This window comes from Helobdella robusta (genome assembly GCF_000326865.2).
Source record: "Helobdella robusta unplaced genomic scaffold HELROscaffold_7, whole genome shotgun sequence".
NCBI lineage: Eukaryota > Metazoa > Annelida > Clitellata > Rhynchobdellida > Glossiphoniidae > Helobdella > Helobdella robusta.
In genome coordinates this window covers 5,222,391-5,242,190 of record NW_008705398.1, presented here as the reverse complement: position 1 = coordinate 5,242,190, position 19,800 = coordinate 5,222,391, and the positions used below count along the sequence as shown (strand labels likewise).

Below are 19,800 nucleotides of genomic sequence, written 5' to 3'. Positions count from 1 at the left end.
TTGCTGAGAAGAGAGAAAACCGTATGGTTGTGCGCAGAGCTGAGATTCAAGCTTTTGCTCTCGAGATGGCTCCTACACTTGACATCCCTCCTGAGGAGTTCAAAGCTTCAAAATGTTGGCTGGATCGCTTCCTTCAGCGGTATGAACTTTCACTACGAAGATCAACAACACTGTTCAAGCTTGAGGATAAAGAAGCTGTCAAGAGAGCTCTCATGTTCAAGTCTTTCATGGATGGTTTGGATTTTTCAAAGTATCAGCTTTCCAACACGATTGCTATGGATGAGACTGCTGTTTACATGGGTCAGGACACTCAAAAGACAGTCGACTTCAGAGGAGCTTCATCAATTTATGTACCATCAACTGGATATGAAAGTGCACGCGTCACCTGCATTTTGGCAATTCGTCTGGATGGGAAGAAAGCTGCTCCACTTCTTATTACCAAAGGAAAGAAAGAAAAGATTGAATGCCAGGGAGGAGTTTATGTCTTGGAATCAGAAAAGGCATGGAGTACGCAGAATGTAATAAGAAAATGGGTGGACCTTATGCTGCCACTTGTTTTAAGAGGAAGTCAACGAGGTCTCCTCATTTGGGACTCTGCAAGCATTCATCGTGCAAAGGATATGAAAAACTTCTTGGCAGAAAGAAGGGTTGATCAGGTTATGATCCCAGCAGGGATGACTGCTTACCTCCAGACCTTGGACATTGCAATAAACAAGCCTTTCAAGGATTACCTCAGACTTGAAATCAATGATTATATTGAGAATAGGATGTCAAGGAACAAAAATAACAACTTCGTGAAGCCTAATCTGCAGGAGGCAGTCTCTTGGGTAAGGAATGCATGGGGCAAAATCACTGATAGCTGTGTTGCAAAGGCTCTGAAAGCAGGGTACTTGGACAAAACATCGCCATTTGAAGCGAGCTACATCGCAAAACACGATAGATTGGGACCTATGATACTGAAGGAGCTGGAGTCAAATGAAATCTTGGCTGGAATTCAAGGTCTTGATCTGGAAGAAAATGATGATATCCCAGAAGATGATGATCTTATTGTATTTGGGAAAAATAAATGATGTCGAAAAAATTGGCATAATAATATAAGCCCTCCCTCGAATATAAGACCTAGGGCAATTTTTGGGAAAAAATTAATATAAGACCCTGTCTTATATTCGAGGAAACATGGTATATATAGCAAGTAATTAAGTAATAAGATATTTCTGAATTGAAATCAAGTTTAAAATATAAAGTCAAACTTATATTTAAAAAATTGTTTCCGGCATTTTCATCGTTTGGTCTCTTGCGGAGTAAGTTTTGTTGGACTGCTCCATCTTCCTCACCCAGGTACTCGTCCCTGTTGTTCTCTCCTATTCTCTCCATTTAATTTTAAACTTTTAAAATTCAGTAAGTAAAAAATATCAAATAATGATTATTTTTAAAAACTCCGTTAAATACAGAACTTTCTAAGACACATTAAATGAACTCTCGAATGGCAAACATGACTTGAAAAAGTTTATCAATTTTAAACGGGCCGGGAACCCACTGGTGTTTCCATTGTTATATAATGCTTAAAAGAGTTTGAAAAGCCAAAATAGATTTGTTTTAATTATCACCACGCAATATAATTAGAATACTCCAAAAACCGTGTACCGCTATTCAAAATTAATTTTCAATATAAATTTAAAATTTCTAATTGAAAACAATCCAATCCAACAAATACGACTTTAAATATAAAATCCTATGTTGAGCATTTCGACGGAGGAATTGAAATGACCGATACTTGGAACTAAAAATAAAGGACTAGAATTGCACATTGTATTCTTTTCATTATAAACTTTACAAGAAGCAAGAACAGCATTGACATCATGAATTTATAATTATTTGTGCAGAAAACATACAAATAGTCTATAAATAATGAATATAGTTGATGTGAAGATCGTTCGGTCATGACTCAGTTCCTGCGATCAACAAAAATTCTTTTTCTTCACTACCTTCAAGTTTGCGTACATTGTCAACGTTATGTAGAACTCTGGAGGCCAAATGCATCACGCTGAGAATCATATTTTTTCCGTATAACGTCTTTTTCTTTTTCGTGCTTTATCCTTTCGGGAAATTGGCGATCATCGACCTCCACAAAACCCGATGTTTAACTCTTTGTAGTAGTTGAAATGTGATGATATTCAACAAGTGACACAAGGACTTAACGAAGGTTATTATTCTTTGTTGACCGCGATCTCTTTTCCCTGCAATCTTTCCAGTAGTTGTTGGAACCTTAATACACTGAGAAGTTTATTAAGGTTCAAATAGCTCGTTATAAAAAGGCTCAAAGCTCGTTTTTGTTCGTAACAGCTCCATATATTTATTATTTTATATTTATTATTATACATGTTTGTTATTTGCTATTCTTATTCTGATATTTATAAAAAAAATTACCATAAAATTATATTTTAAAATGTATTTTTGCAGAATAAAATGAAAATTTAAAAATATTAAGAATGTTTAAAAATGTTCAAAGCTTTTGAAATATTTACACAACAAAATCAACAAAGGATTGAAAAATAAATTGAAAATGATTCAAAAGTAGGTAAAGTTGGATTTTGTTACATTTCCATTGAAGGTCACTGACATTTAAACATGAAACTAATGCGAAAAAGACACTTACCTTGTAAAAACGTTCAAAACGTCGAGGTCTAACTATGTTATATGGATTTATAGTTAACAATTATTATTGAAAAATAAAAAAGAATCTAATGAAGATTGGCATTTGAAATCGTTTAATTGAAGAACTTGTTCTTACATATTGAATAGATTATCTATCACGTAACTAACTTTTTAACTAAAATATTATTCAATAATAATAAAATTATTAATAAATTTTAAAATTTCACGATAGTTGTGTGTGACCAATTAATTGATTGACCAACTGATCGATTGATTGATTAGTTAATTGATTGATTAATTGATTGATTAATTATTTGTTTAATATCACAGTGCATCTTATTTCATGGGCGCGGATATTTGAGTCCAGTTGGTCAGTTGTACGTTGTCAGGGTGGTCTGATTGGGGTCCGTCATGTTGTTCTTTATCGTCCTCGTGTCAATGTCCGACAAGTATATCTCAGGGATAGTTCCGTGCCCCTGGTTTGCCATCGGGTCCATACCCACCTGGCGAGAAAAAATGATGAGTAAATAAATAAATAAATGAATATATATATATAAATAATTTTATTTCTGTGATTTTTTGGACCATACGAGCCTATAATGGGCTTCTGGTGTGTATTTTGAAATAAATAAATATATATATATATGAATTGGAAAACTGTACATTATCCTAAATTTAATAAAATAAATAATGACGACAAGAATTTAGAAATATCGAAAAATGTAATAAAAAAACTATCCAACGCTATAAATTCAGTAGACTTCATAAATTACTGCATTAATTATGTTTTTTTACCAGCATATATTATATATAGGTATCATTGTGTGTGTGTGCGTGTGAGTTATGTGTGCATATCAGTGTGTGCGTTACATTTGCTATCGCCCACTACGTTTCCAGCCACTGTTACCTGGATTGAACCCCCATCAATTCCACAGTCATCAAACTGATTTGACCCAGTAGCGTAGTTGCTGGTGCAAAGGGACGGGGCGGTCCGATCCAGGTGGCATTTTTCACACTTTACTCCAAACTAATTAAAAGGATTTACAAAATTGTACGCGAATATGATACAAAAGTCATCCATTCTTTGAAATTATACAGCTTCTGACAGCTTCTGCAATTGTAAGTTTTTGGAACTATCGAGAGTTTATTTTCGTTTTTTCCACCTTTCCCTCATTGATGGGTTATTTTGATTACAATCATAAGACAGGACAGGATGTAAAAAAAAGTATAGAAACACGTTGGAGTGCCTAAGAAGAAGCCACAACTGTTGAAAAAAACATTTTTCGAACAATTTAATGACATTAGAAAAAGACTTATAAAGAGTTATAAAGACTTATAAAGACTTAGACGAATCAAAAGCTGTAACAGTAGGTACCCATCGCAGTTCTTTATTTTTTGGGATGAAAGAATCGTTAAAAAAAACACGTTTCGAGCAACAGATTTTTGAAAAATATTTTGACGTACTCAGCTACCCAGCTGGCCTCCGGCAAGACTCCCTCCCTTCTTTGACCGGTGCTGTTTGTGTGCTTGCCCCCTCGTATTTATGCGTCGGTTTGTGTTTGTACGCTTGTTTGTCATCATGTGACACTTGCCTTTATCTCGAAAGTTTGTGTATATGTGTTTGTGGTTTGTACGTATCAGTCTTTCTGTCTGTAGGTGCGTATCTTCGAAGGTACGCTTATACTGAATCTTCTTTGCTTGTATAGATGTTTGCATACTTGTATATATGTAATATTTATGTATGTATGAATGTATGTATGTGAGTATGTATGTATGTATGTATGTATGTATGTATGTATGTATGTATGTATGTATGTATGTATGTATGTATGTATGTATGAATGAATGAATGTATGAATGAATGAATAAATGTATGTATGTATGTATGTATGTCTGTATGTATGTGTGTGTGTGTATGTATGTATGTATGTATGTATGTGTGTATGTATGTATTTATGTATGTATGTTTGCATGTATGTATATATGTTTGTATGCAGGTTTGTATGCATGTACGTGTGAGTATATATGTATGTATGTATGTATGTTTAAATGTATGTATGTATGTGTGTGTGTGTTTATATGTATGTATGTATGACATTTGGTCTACATGTTGTGCTGATATACGTTCTTATACATGCACGAAAGCCCCTCCTTATACGTGCACTTATTGATTTTAATTTTCTACAAGAAGGTAAGTTATAATGTAGACATGTGTGTCGTGTGTGAGTGTGTGTGTATGTATGTGTGTGTGTGTGTGTGTGTGTGTGTTGCGACACAAGTATGCGCGAAAGTCCATACATGTGTCGACAAGAATGTATGTAGGTTGTGTGTTACGGAGTGCATGTTTGTTTACACGTAATTGTGTGTGTTAATTGTATGTATGTGTGTTTGTATGCATGTGTACGCGCGCACGTCCATGGTGCGTGTGCGTGAGTAGTTTTTGAATGTTTTTTTATTTGCACGGGAGGTTGTACTTGCGTGACTGAAATTTGTCATCGATTTTCAATTTAAACGAACGCATGAATGAGTGAGTGAGTAAAAAAATGAATGAAAGAAAGAATAAGTAAATGAAAGAATAAACGTGCAGACAAACAAATGAAAGAATTAATTATGTTATGAATGAATGAATGAATGAATGAATGAATGAATGAATGAATGAATGAATGAATGAATGAATGAATGAATGAATGAGTGAATGAACAGATGAATTAATATGTAGATGGCTAATTGATTAGGAAGTAGATAAGTGAATGAGTGAATGAATGATTTAACAAAATTATGCATAAAATAAGCAAATAAAACAGTTAAAAAATCAATTAAATGAATAAAAAATGAGAAAAAGAAAAGAAGAAAAACGAGCAAACAAACAAAGGAACAAACAAACATGCAAACAATCAAAAAAGCAAACGAACAAACAAACAAGAAAACAAGCAAACAAACAAAAAAACAAGCAGGCAAGCAAACAATCATGCAAACAAACAAACTAGTAAACAAACAAACAAGAAAACAAACGAACACGCAAACAAGCAAGCAAACAAACAAACAAACAAGCACGAAACCTGGTCCTTGCTATTGTTCTCCTTTTCTCTGATGAGCTGCAAATTTTCTTTGGCCTGTGTTGATTGATGGATGGATGGTGGTTGTGGTGGAGGAAAATTAAAATGATGATGATGGTGGTGGTGGTGATTATGTAGAAAACAAAATAGGAGTGTATGTTAAAGCTTGTTTTAAAAGTAACTAAGATGGTGATGATGATGGATGAAGGACAAAAATGAAAGAGAACAAAATCGATGAAGACCCTAAAAGCAAGGGAAATAGAGATGGTGATGACGACGACGATGATGAAGATGATAACGAAAAGGATGACAACGACAGTTGTCGACTGCAATGAAAAAATTATAATTTTGAAGTTGATGAGGATGAAGATGATGATGACAAAGAAGAAGAAGATGGGTGAAGATAGAAAACAAAACTGAAAGAGTGATAGTGGCATGATGGTTAAATGGTTAAGACGTCGGGTTCTACTGTTGCAGTAACCAGGTTCGAAAGCAAGCAGATCCCCACCCATCACATACATTGTGTAAGATAGCAAGGATTCACACGAGTGTGTGTGTGTGTATTCACGTGTGTGCTGTTCTTCTGAAAGAATTACTCAGAAGAGAATTTGCAATAATAGTAAAAATAATAATAATTGTTATTAGGATAATGATAATAATAATAACAATAATAATAATAATAAAAAAATGAGTGACGATAGATGTTGATGATGAAAAGATGATGACCAAAAACCATCGATAGATCCAGAGAATGCAACTAACCAAACAATTGATGGAGACGATGAATACGATGTGGAAAATTAAATAGATGCCTCCCAACACACCTATCGCGATCTGCTCATTCCATTATTTCGAGGAATTATAGATTAAAATTCATTAATATTAATTATTAATGAGTTTAATATTCAAGAATTTAATTATAGTTAATAAATTATAATTATTATTTGAAATAATTTGTAGTGATGGCCACTCTGGTTTAGTTTGGTGATGACCAAGAATGACCGCGAGTGTTTTAATGGTGATTTTAAAATTAGGTTAGTGATTTAATGAAATTTTTTGTACATTAATAACCGATTATCATCCAATTACAACCCGACACGTAGCTACAGCCGAATTTAACCAAAACAACAAAATACCGATGAAACCGATAATACCGATAAAACCGATGAAACCGATAATACCGACCCTGTCGGCGGAAATAGCGGTCGTTTCGTTGATGCTGTTCTGTATGGCTGTGACGACGGCGTGCCACACGCAGATGCAACACAATATGGCCATGGAACTCAGTATGTACTTGTCCTTCATGTCCAATATGATATTTTTATCACATTTTTATCATTTTTTTATTATCATTAATAAATTTTATTGAAAAATAATAAAAAGCAATAACAATAATAATAATAATACTGTTAAAAGAGTTTATTAAAGAATATTAAAAAGGCGATAATAGTAATATTATAAGGAGAGTGATAACGTTAAATGTTGCTGTAATCAGCTAAGTTTATTTGACTTTTAAACTTATCCAATCTAAAGAATAGAATCATCTTATTTAATAAAAAGGCAACTCTATGCAGCAGACGTACACACACGTACACATACATACACATATATAAACATATTTATACACATGCATCCAGGTACACGCACACGCGCGCGCACACACACACAAACAATACTGACAAGGTAAGTTAGGTATGAGATCATAGGCAGAGATTGATTGACGACGAATTTGAATGAGACTGTGGTCAGCAGCAGGATGAATGAAAGCTGCAGTCTGTTCTGTGGCAGCCCCACACCCACTGCAAACGTGGCGAAGGACAGTGAACAGATCAGGAACTGTTCTCATTGGTCAGTTTGTTTCGAAGTGGGCGGAGTTTAGACACAAGTTTAAACGTTACAAAATCAATTTTTTATATTAGTAAATGCAAAACAATATTTATTTTAAACTCAACACTTTTTATTTATAATTCATAAAAATTAATTTTACATACATAACATTGTCATCATTTATATAGCGCCAACTGCCTTGATCTAACTAAAGTGCTTGGATGTGCAATGCCCATCAAACACACAACATACACACAACTCACACAAAACACACACTCACACAACTTACGCACACAACAGACACGCAGCACAACACAAAACACACAACACACACGTGACAGATTGGAGATGTTCAAGCATTCGAGCACCGCCACAGCAGCAGCACAACAGGCGAACATTCTACACAAACCCGCCTAAATAAATACGCCGTAACTTTGAAATGACGTTTTCGCTCACCATGACGATGAGAATGTTCCAGATGAAGAACTCTGGTCTTCTAGAGGCTTTGCATGCAGCTGAGAAGACAGGATGGAGACATTGGATGGATTTGAAGGCCTCCTCTCTCGTCCGTGTCCACGTGTGGATCATCTGTTGATGGTGATGTTGAGATGTTGAGATGATGATGTTGAGATGTTGATGATGATGATGTTGATGATGATGTTGATGATGATGTTGAGATGTTGATGATGATGATGTTGATGATGATGATGTTGATGATGTTGATGATGATGATGTTGATGATGATGATGTTGATGATGATGATGTTGATGATGTTGATGATGATGATGATGGCGATGATGATGTTGATGATGTTGATGATGATGATGTTGATGATGATGATGATGATGTTGATGATGTTGATGATGATGATGTTGATGATGTTGATGATGATGATGATGATGTTGATGATGATGTTGATGGTGTTGATGGAATTGAAATGTTAAGATATTGATGATGTTGATGGTGTTGGAATGTTGAATTGAAATGTTGATGTTGCGGTTGATTTTTATAATGTTCGTGTTGATGATGATAATTATTTTAATTAAATTAGCTTTAAAAAAAATAAATAAACAGATAATAATAATAAAAACAACAACAACAATAATAATAATAATAACAACAATAATAACTGAATAACTGAATAATAATGACGAATTGACCTTATGGAGCTTCCATTCCTGCTCGTCCACAAAGGATTCCACGTTGAGGGCACATCTGTCGTTGGGGTCTTCCACGAACTCCACCTCCTTGTCACTCAGATCCGTCGTCAACGATACGGTCAAGTCCTTTGTTGCAGTTAGTTCATTCATTTCTTTCTTTCTTTTTTGTTACTCTTTCCATTCGTTCATTCGTTCGTTTGTTTGTTCATTCATTCATTCATTCATTCATTTCTTCATTCATTCGTACATACCTACATACATACATACATACATACATACATACATACATACATACATACATACATACATACATACATACATACATACATACAAACAAACAAACACACACACACACACAAACACACACACACATACATACATACATACATACATACACACATACGCACAAACACACATACGCACAAACAAAATACGTACAAACATTTTGATATTATTTTTAATATTTCAAGTGACGACAAAATAGTGATGAATGGTTTGTTTCAACGCGCAAATAATTCTTACGCTTGAAAACGCGGAGGTATGTTCATAAACATTGGAACATATATACATTAACATAAAAAACATATATATACATATTTCATAAACAGTAAAACATACACGACATATACATAACATAAAAACACACACACATACATCATAAACGCTGAAACATACAAGTTTACATAATCCGCAATGTAGAGACAGGCGCTTAAAAACAAGCACTGAAACAAAAATACAGTAAATATAAATAAATAGAAAAAAAACAAATAAATGGTACATCCAGATAGGCACACAGCCTCCAGATACACCCACATTCACAAACACACACACATACAACCGCACAATTTTAATGGCATAAACTAACACACAGACACGCACACACAGACAAACTCGCACATAAAGCATGCACGCGCGAACACTCACTCAGACACACAAACAGAAGAACGCAAACACAAACAGAAGAACCTGCGTATCAAACGGAAATTGATTCAACTCCATGTACTCGAGAAAGGAACCGTTCACCCTCCTCTTCTGACATATCATGGCGGTGCCTCGGCTGTCGAACAACACCGTGTGCCAAACTGTCTCCTTCGGGTCGCCGAACACGTTGTCGATGGAGAGTTTCGGAGACCAGTAGTTGCTCCAGTCGATCTCACTTGTTGGCTGGTTGTTCGTTTTTTATTGTTTGGTGATGCTGCTTGTTGATTATGTTGTTGGTTATTTGTTGTTGTTGGTCGTTGTAGTTAGTTGGTTAGTTGGCTGGTTGGCTGATTGTTAGCCAATCAGGGTTGATTGCGGTGAACGGTGAGCAATTGTTTGATTATGAGCATTTATGACAATGCATTTTCATAACTGTAATAGGCTGTTGGCGTTTATTCTCTGTCGTTACGTACTGTTGACTCAAGATTTGTTTAAACAAAATTATCAACTGCAACCATCAAATTGATTCTAAACATTTGACAAATATTTGAAAACTGTCAGCACAAAGTATAAATTAAAAAAAAACCGATATAACGATATAAGTTTTTCAAAGATAGCTTTTAAAACAATTTCAATAAAGAAACTGGTCGCATGGCGGTCATTACTGATGAGCGTTCAGCAAATACTAAACAGCCAGTGATTAATTGCGCCGTCGTCCTTAACTGAGATTTAAACATCATTTTAAACGCTTGTTTGAAGTTGCCCATCACAACAACTCAGATACTTTCTAACTAAGCAAATAAAGACAATCATTTTGAAATGCTGGCTGGGGTAAACACACTTTATCTTCTACTACTAAAAATAGATCATTGACATAAAATGACAATATTGCTGAAAAACAAAAAAAAGAAATGCGGTGAACAAAAATGATGATGCGCAGCCAACATGCAATCAATAATAGTATGAAGCAAAAGTCATTAACTAATTTTTTAAACTCAAAATTTAATGAGAAAAATTTTTAGTCTAAAGGTAGGAAGTAGCGATTTTATTTTAATTTCAAACAATTTATTATCTATTAATTAACTAAATCAGTAACTAAATATTTAATTAACCAATTAAACAACAAATCGATTAATCGATCGATCATGTAGCCAATTTCACTAATCAAGTCAGTAACCAACAAGTTTGAAGTTTATCAACCAATCATTTAACCAATCACTTAACCAATCAACCAAACACAACCGACCAACCAACCAACCAATCAAGCGACAATCAATTAACCAACTGACCGACCGACCAACAACCAGTCAACCAACCAACAAAGCAAACCAACTAACCAATCAACCAGCTAACCGACCAACCAGTCAACCAATCAATCAACTAGCCAACCAATCAGTCAACCAGCCAACCAATCAATCAACCAGCCAACCAGATTTTGTTTCCCGTCAAGCGCAGGTTCCCGCCACTTAGCTTGCACAAATGCATCGGCAGCAAATCGATCCCTCAGGGTATCAATTTCGCCAACTTTCAAGAAAACCGTTTTAACGTAAATCGTAACCTATGTTTTCGTGTGTGTGTTTGTGTGCATGTGTTTACGCTTGTGTGCGTGTGTCTATGTGTGTGTGCGTGTGTCTATGTGTGTGTGCGTGTTTATGTGTTTATGCACGGGTATGTTTGTTTGTATTAGTTGTCATCATAATCACAAATAAATCATTTTCGTCATCACCGTTTTGCCCATTACCATCATCTTATCGTCGTCATTATCATTCTAATCATCTTGACCTTTTCTTTCCTTGTGACACTGCTGTTGATTCCATTGCCCAGTTCATTGCCGTGTACCTTCGACAAAAATGGGTCACTAGGTTTGCTCGTTAGTGGTTGACTTCCTTTCGCACTGGCAGCTGATTGGCCGGTGGGAGGAGCTTCTTTTTTGGCCGCAGAAACACATGACGCCAGTGCTTTCAAATGATCTCTTGATTGGTGAGGATTTGAGATGATTTGTGATGATGACAAGCAAGTATTTGAGATTTTTAAATGATTCCATTATCATAACTAAACCTGAATTAACAAGCACGTCCTAATTAATAATAAATAATGAAATGTTGGCGTGCGTGCATCTGCATTGCATGTTCTCAACATTTGCACAATTCACTTGAGGCAAGAAGGGCATTGACGTCACGCATTGGTAGATGATTATTGACGTCACGCATTGGTAGATGATTATTGATTGTGCAGTGGGTGATTATATAATGACGCAAATGCTTCTAGATCCAAGTCAATGCAAAAGTTTAAGTAGTATTGCTCAATGCCTATAGTAAGATGCCAGATAAATGATATTACCATTGGACTAAATAGTAACAAAATAAATCATGGTTTTGAGTTAAATTAAACTTTTACAACTATTAAAACATGTTTGAGTAAAAAATTAAGATAATGAACTAGCGAAAAATTATTTTTTTTACAAATATTTTATTCATTCAAAGTAAATTAATTAGTTTCTTATTGAAAAAACATGTTGAACAATTTATATAAAAAAATTATTTTTAAATTTTTTAAAAATGTGTTGTCATCTGTAATAAACCAAAAAGCGAAGTAGTGAATAAATGAACAGAGATTGATCAAAAAACTGCAACATAAAATTTACCATTGAGTTACGATACATTCATAAGTGAAGTGCAAATGTTCCGCCTTATACCATTGGAGTATATAGTTAGAACAAGAGTTAGAAAAAGTAGCGAAGTGAAAAAACTTGAAATGAACTTTAATACAGTTGTAAATTTCTAAATTGTCTTCGATTAAAAAATATTGATATTTAAAAATTTTAATAAAACATTTTTAATGATCGTGACTTCAGATTTTAAGAACTTGAGTTTTTCTCGTTTGTAAAAATGCCACCAGTGGAGAATAAAACTCACTGCTTCTGGCGACCTACCAAACGTAGATCTTTCCATCAATTTCGGTTTCATTTTCCAAACATCAAAGAAACTTTTTCCACAAAGTGAAAAAGTTGCAAGGAGAAATAACTGGCATGTTGAAAAAAATTGTTTGAGTTCCGTCGAAAACTATTTATTGACTAGCATGTTGGAAGAAGTTGAGTTTCGTCAAAAACTAACTTTTGACTGGCATGTTGGAAGAAGTTGCTTGAGTTCTGTCAAAAAGTGGTGAGCATTATAAAAATTAAATGACAGATTTAGGTATAGTAAAATATCCAAATTTTGAAAAATTGTTCAGTTGAAGATGCCCTAATCAATCCTAGAACATGAACGCAATCCTCAACTGAAAATAAAAATCGGAGTTGGTTGACGGCATCTGATCGCAGAAGTTCCATGCTTTCGAAATTTCAACCTTCCCACTTTTACAAATATTATGAATTCTTCATGACATATTTAGATTTATTGATTTAAAAACTTTTGGCTCTCCGAGTTAGAAAATTTTTCTTCAGTAACTCGCAGATTTTATTAATGAAAACTTCCATACAAACTTTGATACAAATTTAAAACTTTTCTTTAAGCGTTCATCTTCAAATAAGGAAAGATGTAGATATGTCAAGGAAAATGATAAACGGTTGATAAATAAGTGATGTCAAAGTTATCGAATTAATAACAGCAGTACTACTACTTAGTATTAGCAATAAAATTATAATAAAGTAATAGTACAGGTAGGTAAAGAGGAAATTGGGTAGGTATGTATGTAGGTAGGTAGGTTTAAGTAGGTAGGTTAATGTAGGTAGATATGTTAGTAGATAGGTAGTCATATAGTTAGTTAGTTGGTTATTAGTTAGTTAGGTATGTAGGTAGGTATGTAGGTAGTTAGTTAGTTAGCTAGTTAGTTGGTTAGTTAGTTAGGTATGTAGGTAGGTAGGTAGGTAGGTAGGTAGGTAGGTAGGTAGGTAGGTAGGTAGGTAGGTAGGTAGGTAGGTAGGTAGGTAGGTAGGTAGGTAGGTAGGTAGGTAGGTAGGTAGGTAGGTAGGTAGGTAGGTAGGTAGGTAGGTAGGTAGGTAGGTAGGTAGGTAGGTAGGTAGGTAGGTAGGTAGGTAGGTAGGTAGGTAGGTAGGTAGGTAGGTAGGTAGGTAGGTAGGTAGGTAGGTAGGTAGGTAGGTAGGTAGGTAGGTAGGTAGGTAGGTAGGTAGGTAGGTAGGTAGGTAGGTAGGTAGGTAGGTAGGTAGGTAGGTAGGTAGGTAGGTAGGTAGGTAGGTAGGTAGGTAGGTAGGTAGGTAGGTAGGTAGGTAGGTAGGTAGGTAGGTAGGTAGGTAGGTAGGTAGGTAGGTAGGTGGCAACAACAAACTAGCGCAACAAATTCTATTACAGTTCGTCCAAACCTCATTGTGGCTTCCAGTCCCTTGAGACTTGTAACGAACTCCTCGCATTCCTCTTTTGACATGCGCAATCGCTCGAAGGACGATGACATCATCATTAATTATAATTAAATAATTTATTGTATTTGGTAAAATTATGGTAATTAGGTAACTATAAATGTAACTATATATAAATAACTGTTGGTTTATGCAATCGAAGCAGTTGTTAGTGGGATAACTTTTTCTTTTTGCGATCTTTCGTAATTATTAATATTTAATAATTAATATATAATAAAAAATGTTATCAGCCATTTTATAATATTTTAACGATTTAGATTTAATTTATTTTTAGGTGAAATATATAAAATGAGTGAATATTTCGTCGATTTCGAATTTACAAAAGATATTTATTTAATATAAGTTTATGGGTAAACTAGATTAGATAGCACATACAAATTAAAATAATTACCAATTAAATATATCATTAGAATGCGTCATCAGTTACTCTATTTTTATGAGAGAAAATATGAACGTAACTTGAAGTATTTGACTTACAATGACTGTTTAAATGACTTACTATCATCAAATATCATCAACTGTAACGTCAAAAAAAACATCAATTGAATAAATGCTAATATTTATTACATCAAAAAAAACACTCTACTTAATTATATTTAATTACATCAACAAAAAACTATCAGTACGACAACAACAACAATTTTTACAAAAACAAATTTCATCCATTAGGTTCATTGCAATTAACGGCTGGCGAATAAGATAGCATTTTGCGCTATATCATGTATGAAGTACGTGTATATATATATATATATATATATATATATATAATAAATATATATATATATATACAATGTTTGTGTGATCACCATGGTTTCAAAGCAAAACAAATCTATAATATAGACCTGTGTGTTATTAACATTTATGGATATGTACGGTGATGAAATGAATTCAATTTTTTATGCACGTGTCTGTGAATGTGTTTGTGTATTTGTGTATGTATGTAAGTATGTGTTTGGTGGTGAGATTTTAAAAATAATGTCGCCGCACACACATGTGTTCGTTCGGACATTCAAACACGTAAATACACACTTATACAAAAAAAACAAAAAAAAACTCACATAAATACAGATATATCGACAAATGCACACTCTAAAAAGCATAAAAAAAATCATGCACGCGGACGCAAACTAATACATAAACAGGCGCGCACACACACACACACATTACACACACACACACATTACACACACACACACACATTACACACACACACACACACACACACACACACACACACACACACACTCACACTCACACACATTGACAGACAGATGCACAACAACACAAACAGAAGCCCACACCACAGACACTCGTACATTAACAGACTCACCCATATACAGAAGCACATCTACACATACAACCACACTCGTACGGACACACACAAACAAGCACACATAATGGCGTCCAATTAAAATTAAAGGCTTTTCCACCTGATCAGGTGGATGATGATAATTTAGAGATGTGCCATAACAATGTCATCTTCGTCTTAACACTCCACAGCAGCTCATGTTTTTGTGGTTATTTTATTTAAAAATTTAATTATAACAATTTTAAATATAATAACATAGCTGAGACTATCCTACACGTAATAAAATACTGTATTGAAAAATTATTAATTGTTCATTTATTTAACGCCAATTATTTTGTCTATGAAAAGCATAAAAGTTAACTTCTATTATAGTAATAAAAAAGTGCAATGAAGTCGTTTTTCACTTTTTTCTGTATTATTTATTTATTAATTAAGAAGACCGCTGAATAGAAGCTGTTAACAATTTGTTGGTGGTCTTGTTATAGAATATGATATAGTATTAATAAGTTATAATATAGTATTATCTAAGACATAAGACAAGTTAACTGTTAGTTAAGCAGTTGTTAAAGTACTTTTTTTAGTACTAGTACTTAGTAGCCAAAATAGGCTATTATATAGTTTTATACATGTACATGTTATAGTGTATTAGGTGGGTAGTATTATCTAGCTAGTAGTTGTAGAAACAGAGCACAGAGAGATGGAGTCTGAGATGTCCTCTGGCGAAAACATTACAAAGGCCTTCCTTGAATTTCAAGATGGCTTCAATTATGAATCAGAAATTAAAGAGGTTTAAAAATGTTGTATAACAATTTTTATATGTAAATTTTGCTATTTATGTTAAAATCTGTATATACATATTCATGACATGGGATGATCTGATCTAATCAAGGGACGTCTATCTTTCTTTGTATTTTTTAATATTTGGCTTTTGATTCAGCCATTTATTTATTTATAGATTGCAAACAACTAGAGTACTCTGAAATGAAATTAACCAATAACCATGTATCTTCTTATTTTTTAATTTGTTTTTGTTAGTGGCTTAGCATACTTAGCAAATCTGAAATTTGGTTGTGTCAGGCATATGTTAATTTTTTACAACTTAATCTTATTGTAACTTGCCTAACAGATTCAATGGTGTTTGTAATATTCTGTGTTACATCTACTAATTTAAATTTTCAATTTTTTAATTTTTAAAAATTAAAATTACAGTGAATCAATTTCAAATGTTTTTTAATTTAAATGTCAAAAGAGCATAAAATTAGTGGTGAGGGAGCTGGAAGAGCAAGCTAGAAACATTTTAAACACCGTACAGGCCATTCACCACAAGGATGGCTTCAACAATGGTTGCTATTGAATATTATTATTATTAATTGTGCAGTTGTTAACTTCACTAATGATGATTTATTGTCATGGTGATATTTTTTCCCATAAACATTTTAAGTTAGACAGATTTGTGAGAATTGTAGCAGCAAATTACGAGAAGTTCAAACAACGCTAAAGGCATTGGAGTCAAAATTTTCTCTCATTTGCTATTATAAGTAACTATTTATACTATATACCATTCACATTCAACTAACTCTAATGCGCTTTTCGAAAAGTTTTAATTTATAGTGGAGAGAGTGGTAGTACAATGATAACAGTTATCCTCTTCTACTGTACCACTCAGGGAATCAATGACATACGGACAGAGATCGCATACAAATACAATGAAGTGCTTGATAAGGGCAAATTTTGGGATAATTTGAAAATCATATATTTATACTGATACTAAAGTACACGTGAATATTGCATTACTCATATTGCATGTAAAATGTGGGGGCTTCTTCGCATTTGAATCTGGTCACTGCAATTCACAACCAGACGTCTTAACCACTAAGCTACACTGTTTTGCCACTCAGTTAAACTACCACTACTACAGTTGCAATAAGTGCATGTAATTTTGGGTTATAAAATTTGAAATGTCAATGTAGATACAATGATCTGTGGAGGATGACGATGCAAAAACTCTGCTTCCTGGCTTGCTACATTGCTTTCCTCACCGATCAATCGTTTCTGCCTCATCATAAGTGCGCTGAAATTTTTGCAAGTTAGTTGCAAGTCATTTATTATGTTAATTATAAATAGTATTGTATAAATATATATATATATATGTGTGTGTGTGTGTTTATATTTTATTTTATATATTATATATATATATAAGTTTTATATTATATATATATATATATATATATATATATATATATATATATATAAGTGTTTATATTTTATATGTTTATACATGTTGTTAATTATCATAATTATTTATAATAGTATCTATATTATTTTAAGTTATAATACTTATTAATATATTATGTAATAGTATTTTTATGATAATAATAATAATATTATTATTATTATTATTATTATTATTAAAAATTAATTATAGTAATAGTATTACTAATGATGATAATTGTTGTTGTGAACAGTTAGCACTAGCAGTGAAAGTGGTTTCCATTTGGAGCTGGAAGATTACCTGATCGGTCAGCTGATGTTGGCGTCTGAACTGGTACATATTTTGATTGGCATTCAATAATTAATATTTTTAAATTCATCAAGGTTTTTTTTATATGTTTTGTTGTTGTTTAAACAATTTTTTACAATTTTGTAAAATTTTTTTTAACAATATTTTTTAACAATAATTTTTGTTAGAAATTTAAGTCTTCTATATCATTGTAGTCCCGCCTCTCGACCAATGCCGTGACAGCAGGCATGTATGACCTACCAATCAGAATCGCTCGTTTCATGGCCGAATTAGATTCAGGGTTTCGCCTCTTGAACTTGAAGAATGATTGGCTGAGGAAGAGATATGATGGACTGAAGTATGATTTGAAGAAAGTTGAGGAGATTGTTTACGACTTAAGTATTAGGGGACTGAGACCTCTTGATGCAGATAAGGAGTTGTCTAGTTGATGCGACTGTTGGTTGGTTTGTTGGTCGGTTGGCTGGTTTATCGATTAATTAATTGATTGATTGGTTGGCTGGTTGATTGGATGATTGGCTGGTTGGTTGATTGGTTGGTCGATTGGCTGGTTGATTGATTCACTGGTTGGCTGGTTCATCATTTAATTGAATATTTTATTCTCTAATCGTTTCAAAAGATTAATTCACTTGATTGTTGGCCAATCGATTGGTCAATAGATGTTTGATTGATTAATGGATTAAATGATTTATTTATTTGATTGATCGGTTTCGGTCGATTGGTTGATTGATTGGTTTGTTCACTCAACACGATCGAATTATAATATTTTTTATATGTTTTGACTTTAGCCTCGATTTTTTTTTTCTACTAACTTCTTAAGATCGGGAAGTTTGAATGATTTATTGCCTGCCCTCAAGATGAATGTTGATTTATTATTTTTGTATTGAAGTCTGCAGTTTTATTAAATAAATTATCTCATAGCAGATATAATGCGATATATCACAATATTCATCAAAATAAATGACGAACAAATACGTTGAAAATAACAAAATGAAAAAATAATGAATGAAGATACACCGTCTCTAGTCATTAACATGTGTTTCAAATTTAATTTTAACTTAACACTATCCTTAAAAATTGAGTGCATGCGATTCTTCACTATAATCAATTACAACGGTTGTAGGTTTTAAAATTGAAATTTCTTTTAATTTAGGAACCCACCCATGTTGAAAAGGCATATGGAATGATCGAAACGCGTATGCACATTAACTGCACGCAGTGGCATACACACACACACATACATATATTTGTATGTGCACACACTTGCGTCTATACTTGCAGTCATATTTGTGTGGTGAGCTTGCGATGTGATAACGCGTAAAATATAGCAACTAAACAACATATATCAGTGTAACATAACAATATTTAACATTCAAGGCAGATTATTAATGAGGTGTTATATACATACGATTTTTCTAACGGTAGATCGTAAATAGCTCAAGTTTCTTGAGTTCAAAAACAAAATTATTAACATTGTAGAGGCGCAGGATGTACATACTTGAGCATTTGGCCACATACACAACGTATCAATTAGAACACCAAAGATGGTAGGAATACCGAAAAAAACCTTTTTTGTTCTATCACGTTTGTATGTTCCATCATGCTTAAAACAAATAAAAATTTTGATTCTAAACTCAAGAAACTTGACAATGATTGACAATCAAACGTTAGAAAAATCAAAAAATTAAACAGGAAGTTAATTAACGCTGAACATGCTGTGATTTTCATCAATAATTGTTGAAAATTTTCTAACAGTCTTAATCATATATATATATATATATATATATATATATATACATACATGTATATGTATATATATATATATATTAAAACGACTTATTTGGTTGATGGAACAGATGAACAGCTTTTTATTAGACAAAATCGTTGACGTTGAAAAAACAGAATGTTAATACTAATTCATAAAATTCAATGTGAGCCCAATATAGAAATAATAAAGTGCATGGAGATATTTAAAAGGAATT

The 19,800-nt window shown here is 33.3% G+C and overlaps 3 protein-coding genes across 3 annotated transcripts; 2 read left to right on the top strand and 1 right to left on the bottom strand.

The window, feature by feature from the left end:
• Positions 1-542: 542 nt before the first annotated feature.
• HELRODRAFT_165193 (hypothetical protein) lies at positions 543-1,070 on the top strand (the record flags this gene model as incomplete). Its single annotated transcript, XM_009031051.1, has 1 exon — positions 543-1,070. One exon carries the CDS (start codon positions 543-545, stop codon positions 1,068-1,070), a length of 528 nt encoding a protein of 175 aa, XP_009029299.1.
• A 1,404-nt stretch (positions 1,071-2,474) lies between these two features.
• On the bottom strand, positions 2,475-14,213 carry HELRODRAFT_189657 (hypothetical protein). Its single transcript, XM_009031050.1, has 11 exons — positions 13,938-14,213; positions 11,402-11,591; positions 11,049-11,177; positions 9,665-9,862; positions 8,699-8,824; positions 7,995-8,126; positions 7,392-7,547; positions 6,897-7,010; positions 5,715-5,768; positions 3,563-3,682; positions 2,475-3,158 (listed from the first exon to the last, which is right to left on the bottom strand). The coding sequence occupies exons 1-11, from the start codon at positions 14,030-14,032 to the stop codon at positions 3,027-3,029; spliced, it is 1,446 nt and encodes a 481-aa protein (XP_009029298.1). The 5' UTR covers positions 14,033-14,213; the 3' UTR covers positions 2,475-3,026.
• Positions 14,214-16,009: 1,796 nt separating this feature from the next.
• On the top strand, positions 16,010-18,738 carry HELRODRAFT_108236 (hypothetical protein; the record flags this gene model as incomplete). The annotated part of the gene is made up of 7 exons (XM_009031049.1): positions 16,010-16,087; positions 16,550-16,643; positions 16,742-16,838; positions 17,271-17,386; positions 17,766-17,845; positions 18,016-18,273; positions 18,537-18,738. 6 exons carry the CDS (start codon positions 16,010-16,012, stop codon positions 18,247-18,249), a joined length of 699 nt encoding a protein of 232 aa, XP_009029297.1. The 3' UTR covers positions 18,250-18,273; positions 18,537-18,738.
• Between the last annotated feature and the right edge of the window lie 1,062 nt (positions 18,739-19,800).

Coding starts and splice junctions, on each gene's coding strand:
- HELRODRAFT_189657 (XM_009031050.1), bottom strand. CDS start 14,032: ATGATGATGTCATCGTCCTTCGAGCGATTGCGCATGTCAAAAGAGGAA. Junction 5,769..6,896: donor CCGCTATTTCCGCCGACAGG/GTCGGTATTATC, acceptor CAATCAACACAG/GCCAAAGAAAATTTGCAGCT. Junction 3,159..3,562: donor TTGATGGGGGTTCAATCCAG/GTAACAGTGGCT, acceptor TTTTCTCGCCAG/GTGGGTATGGACCCGATGGC.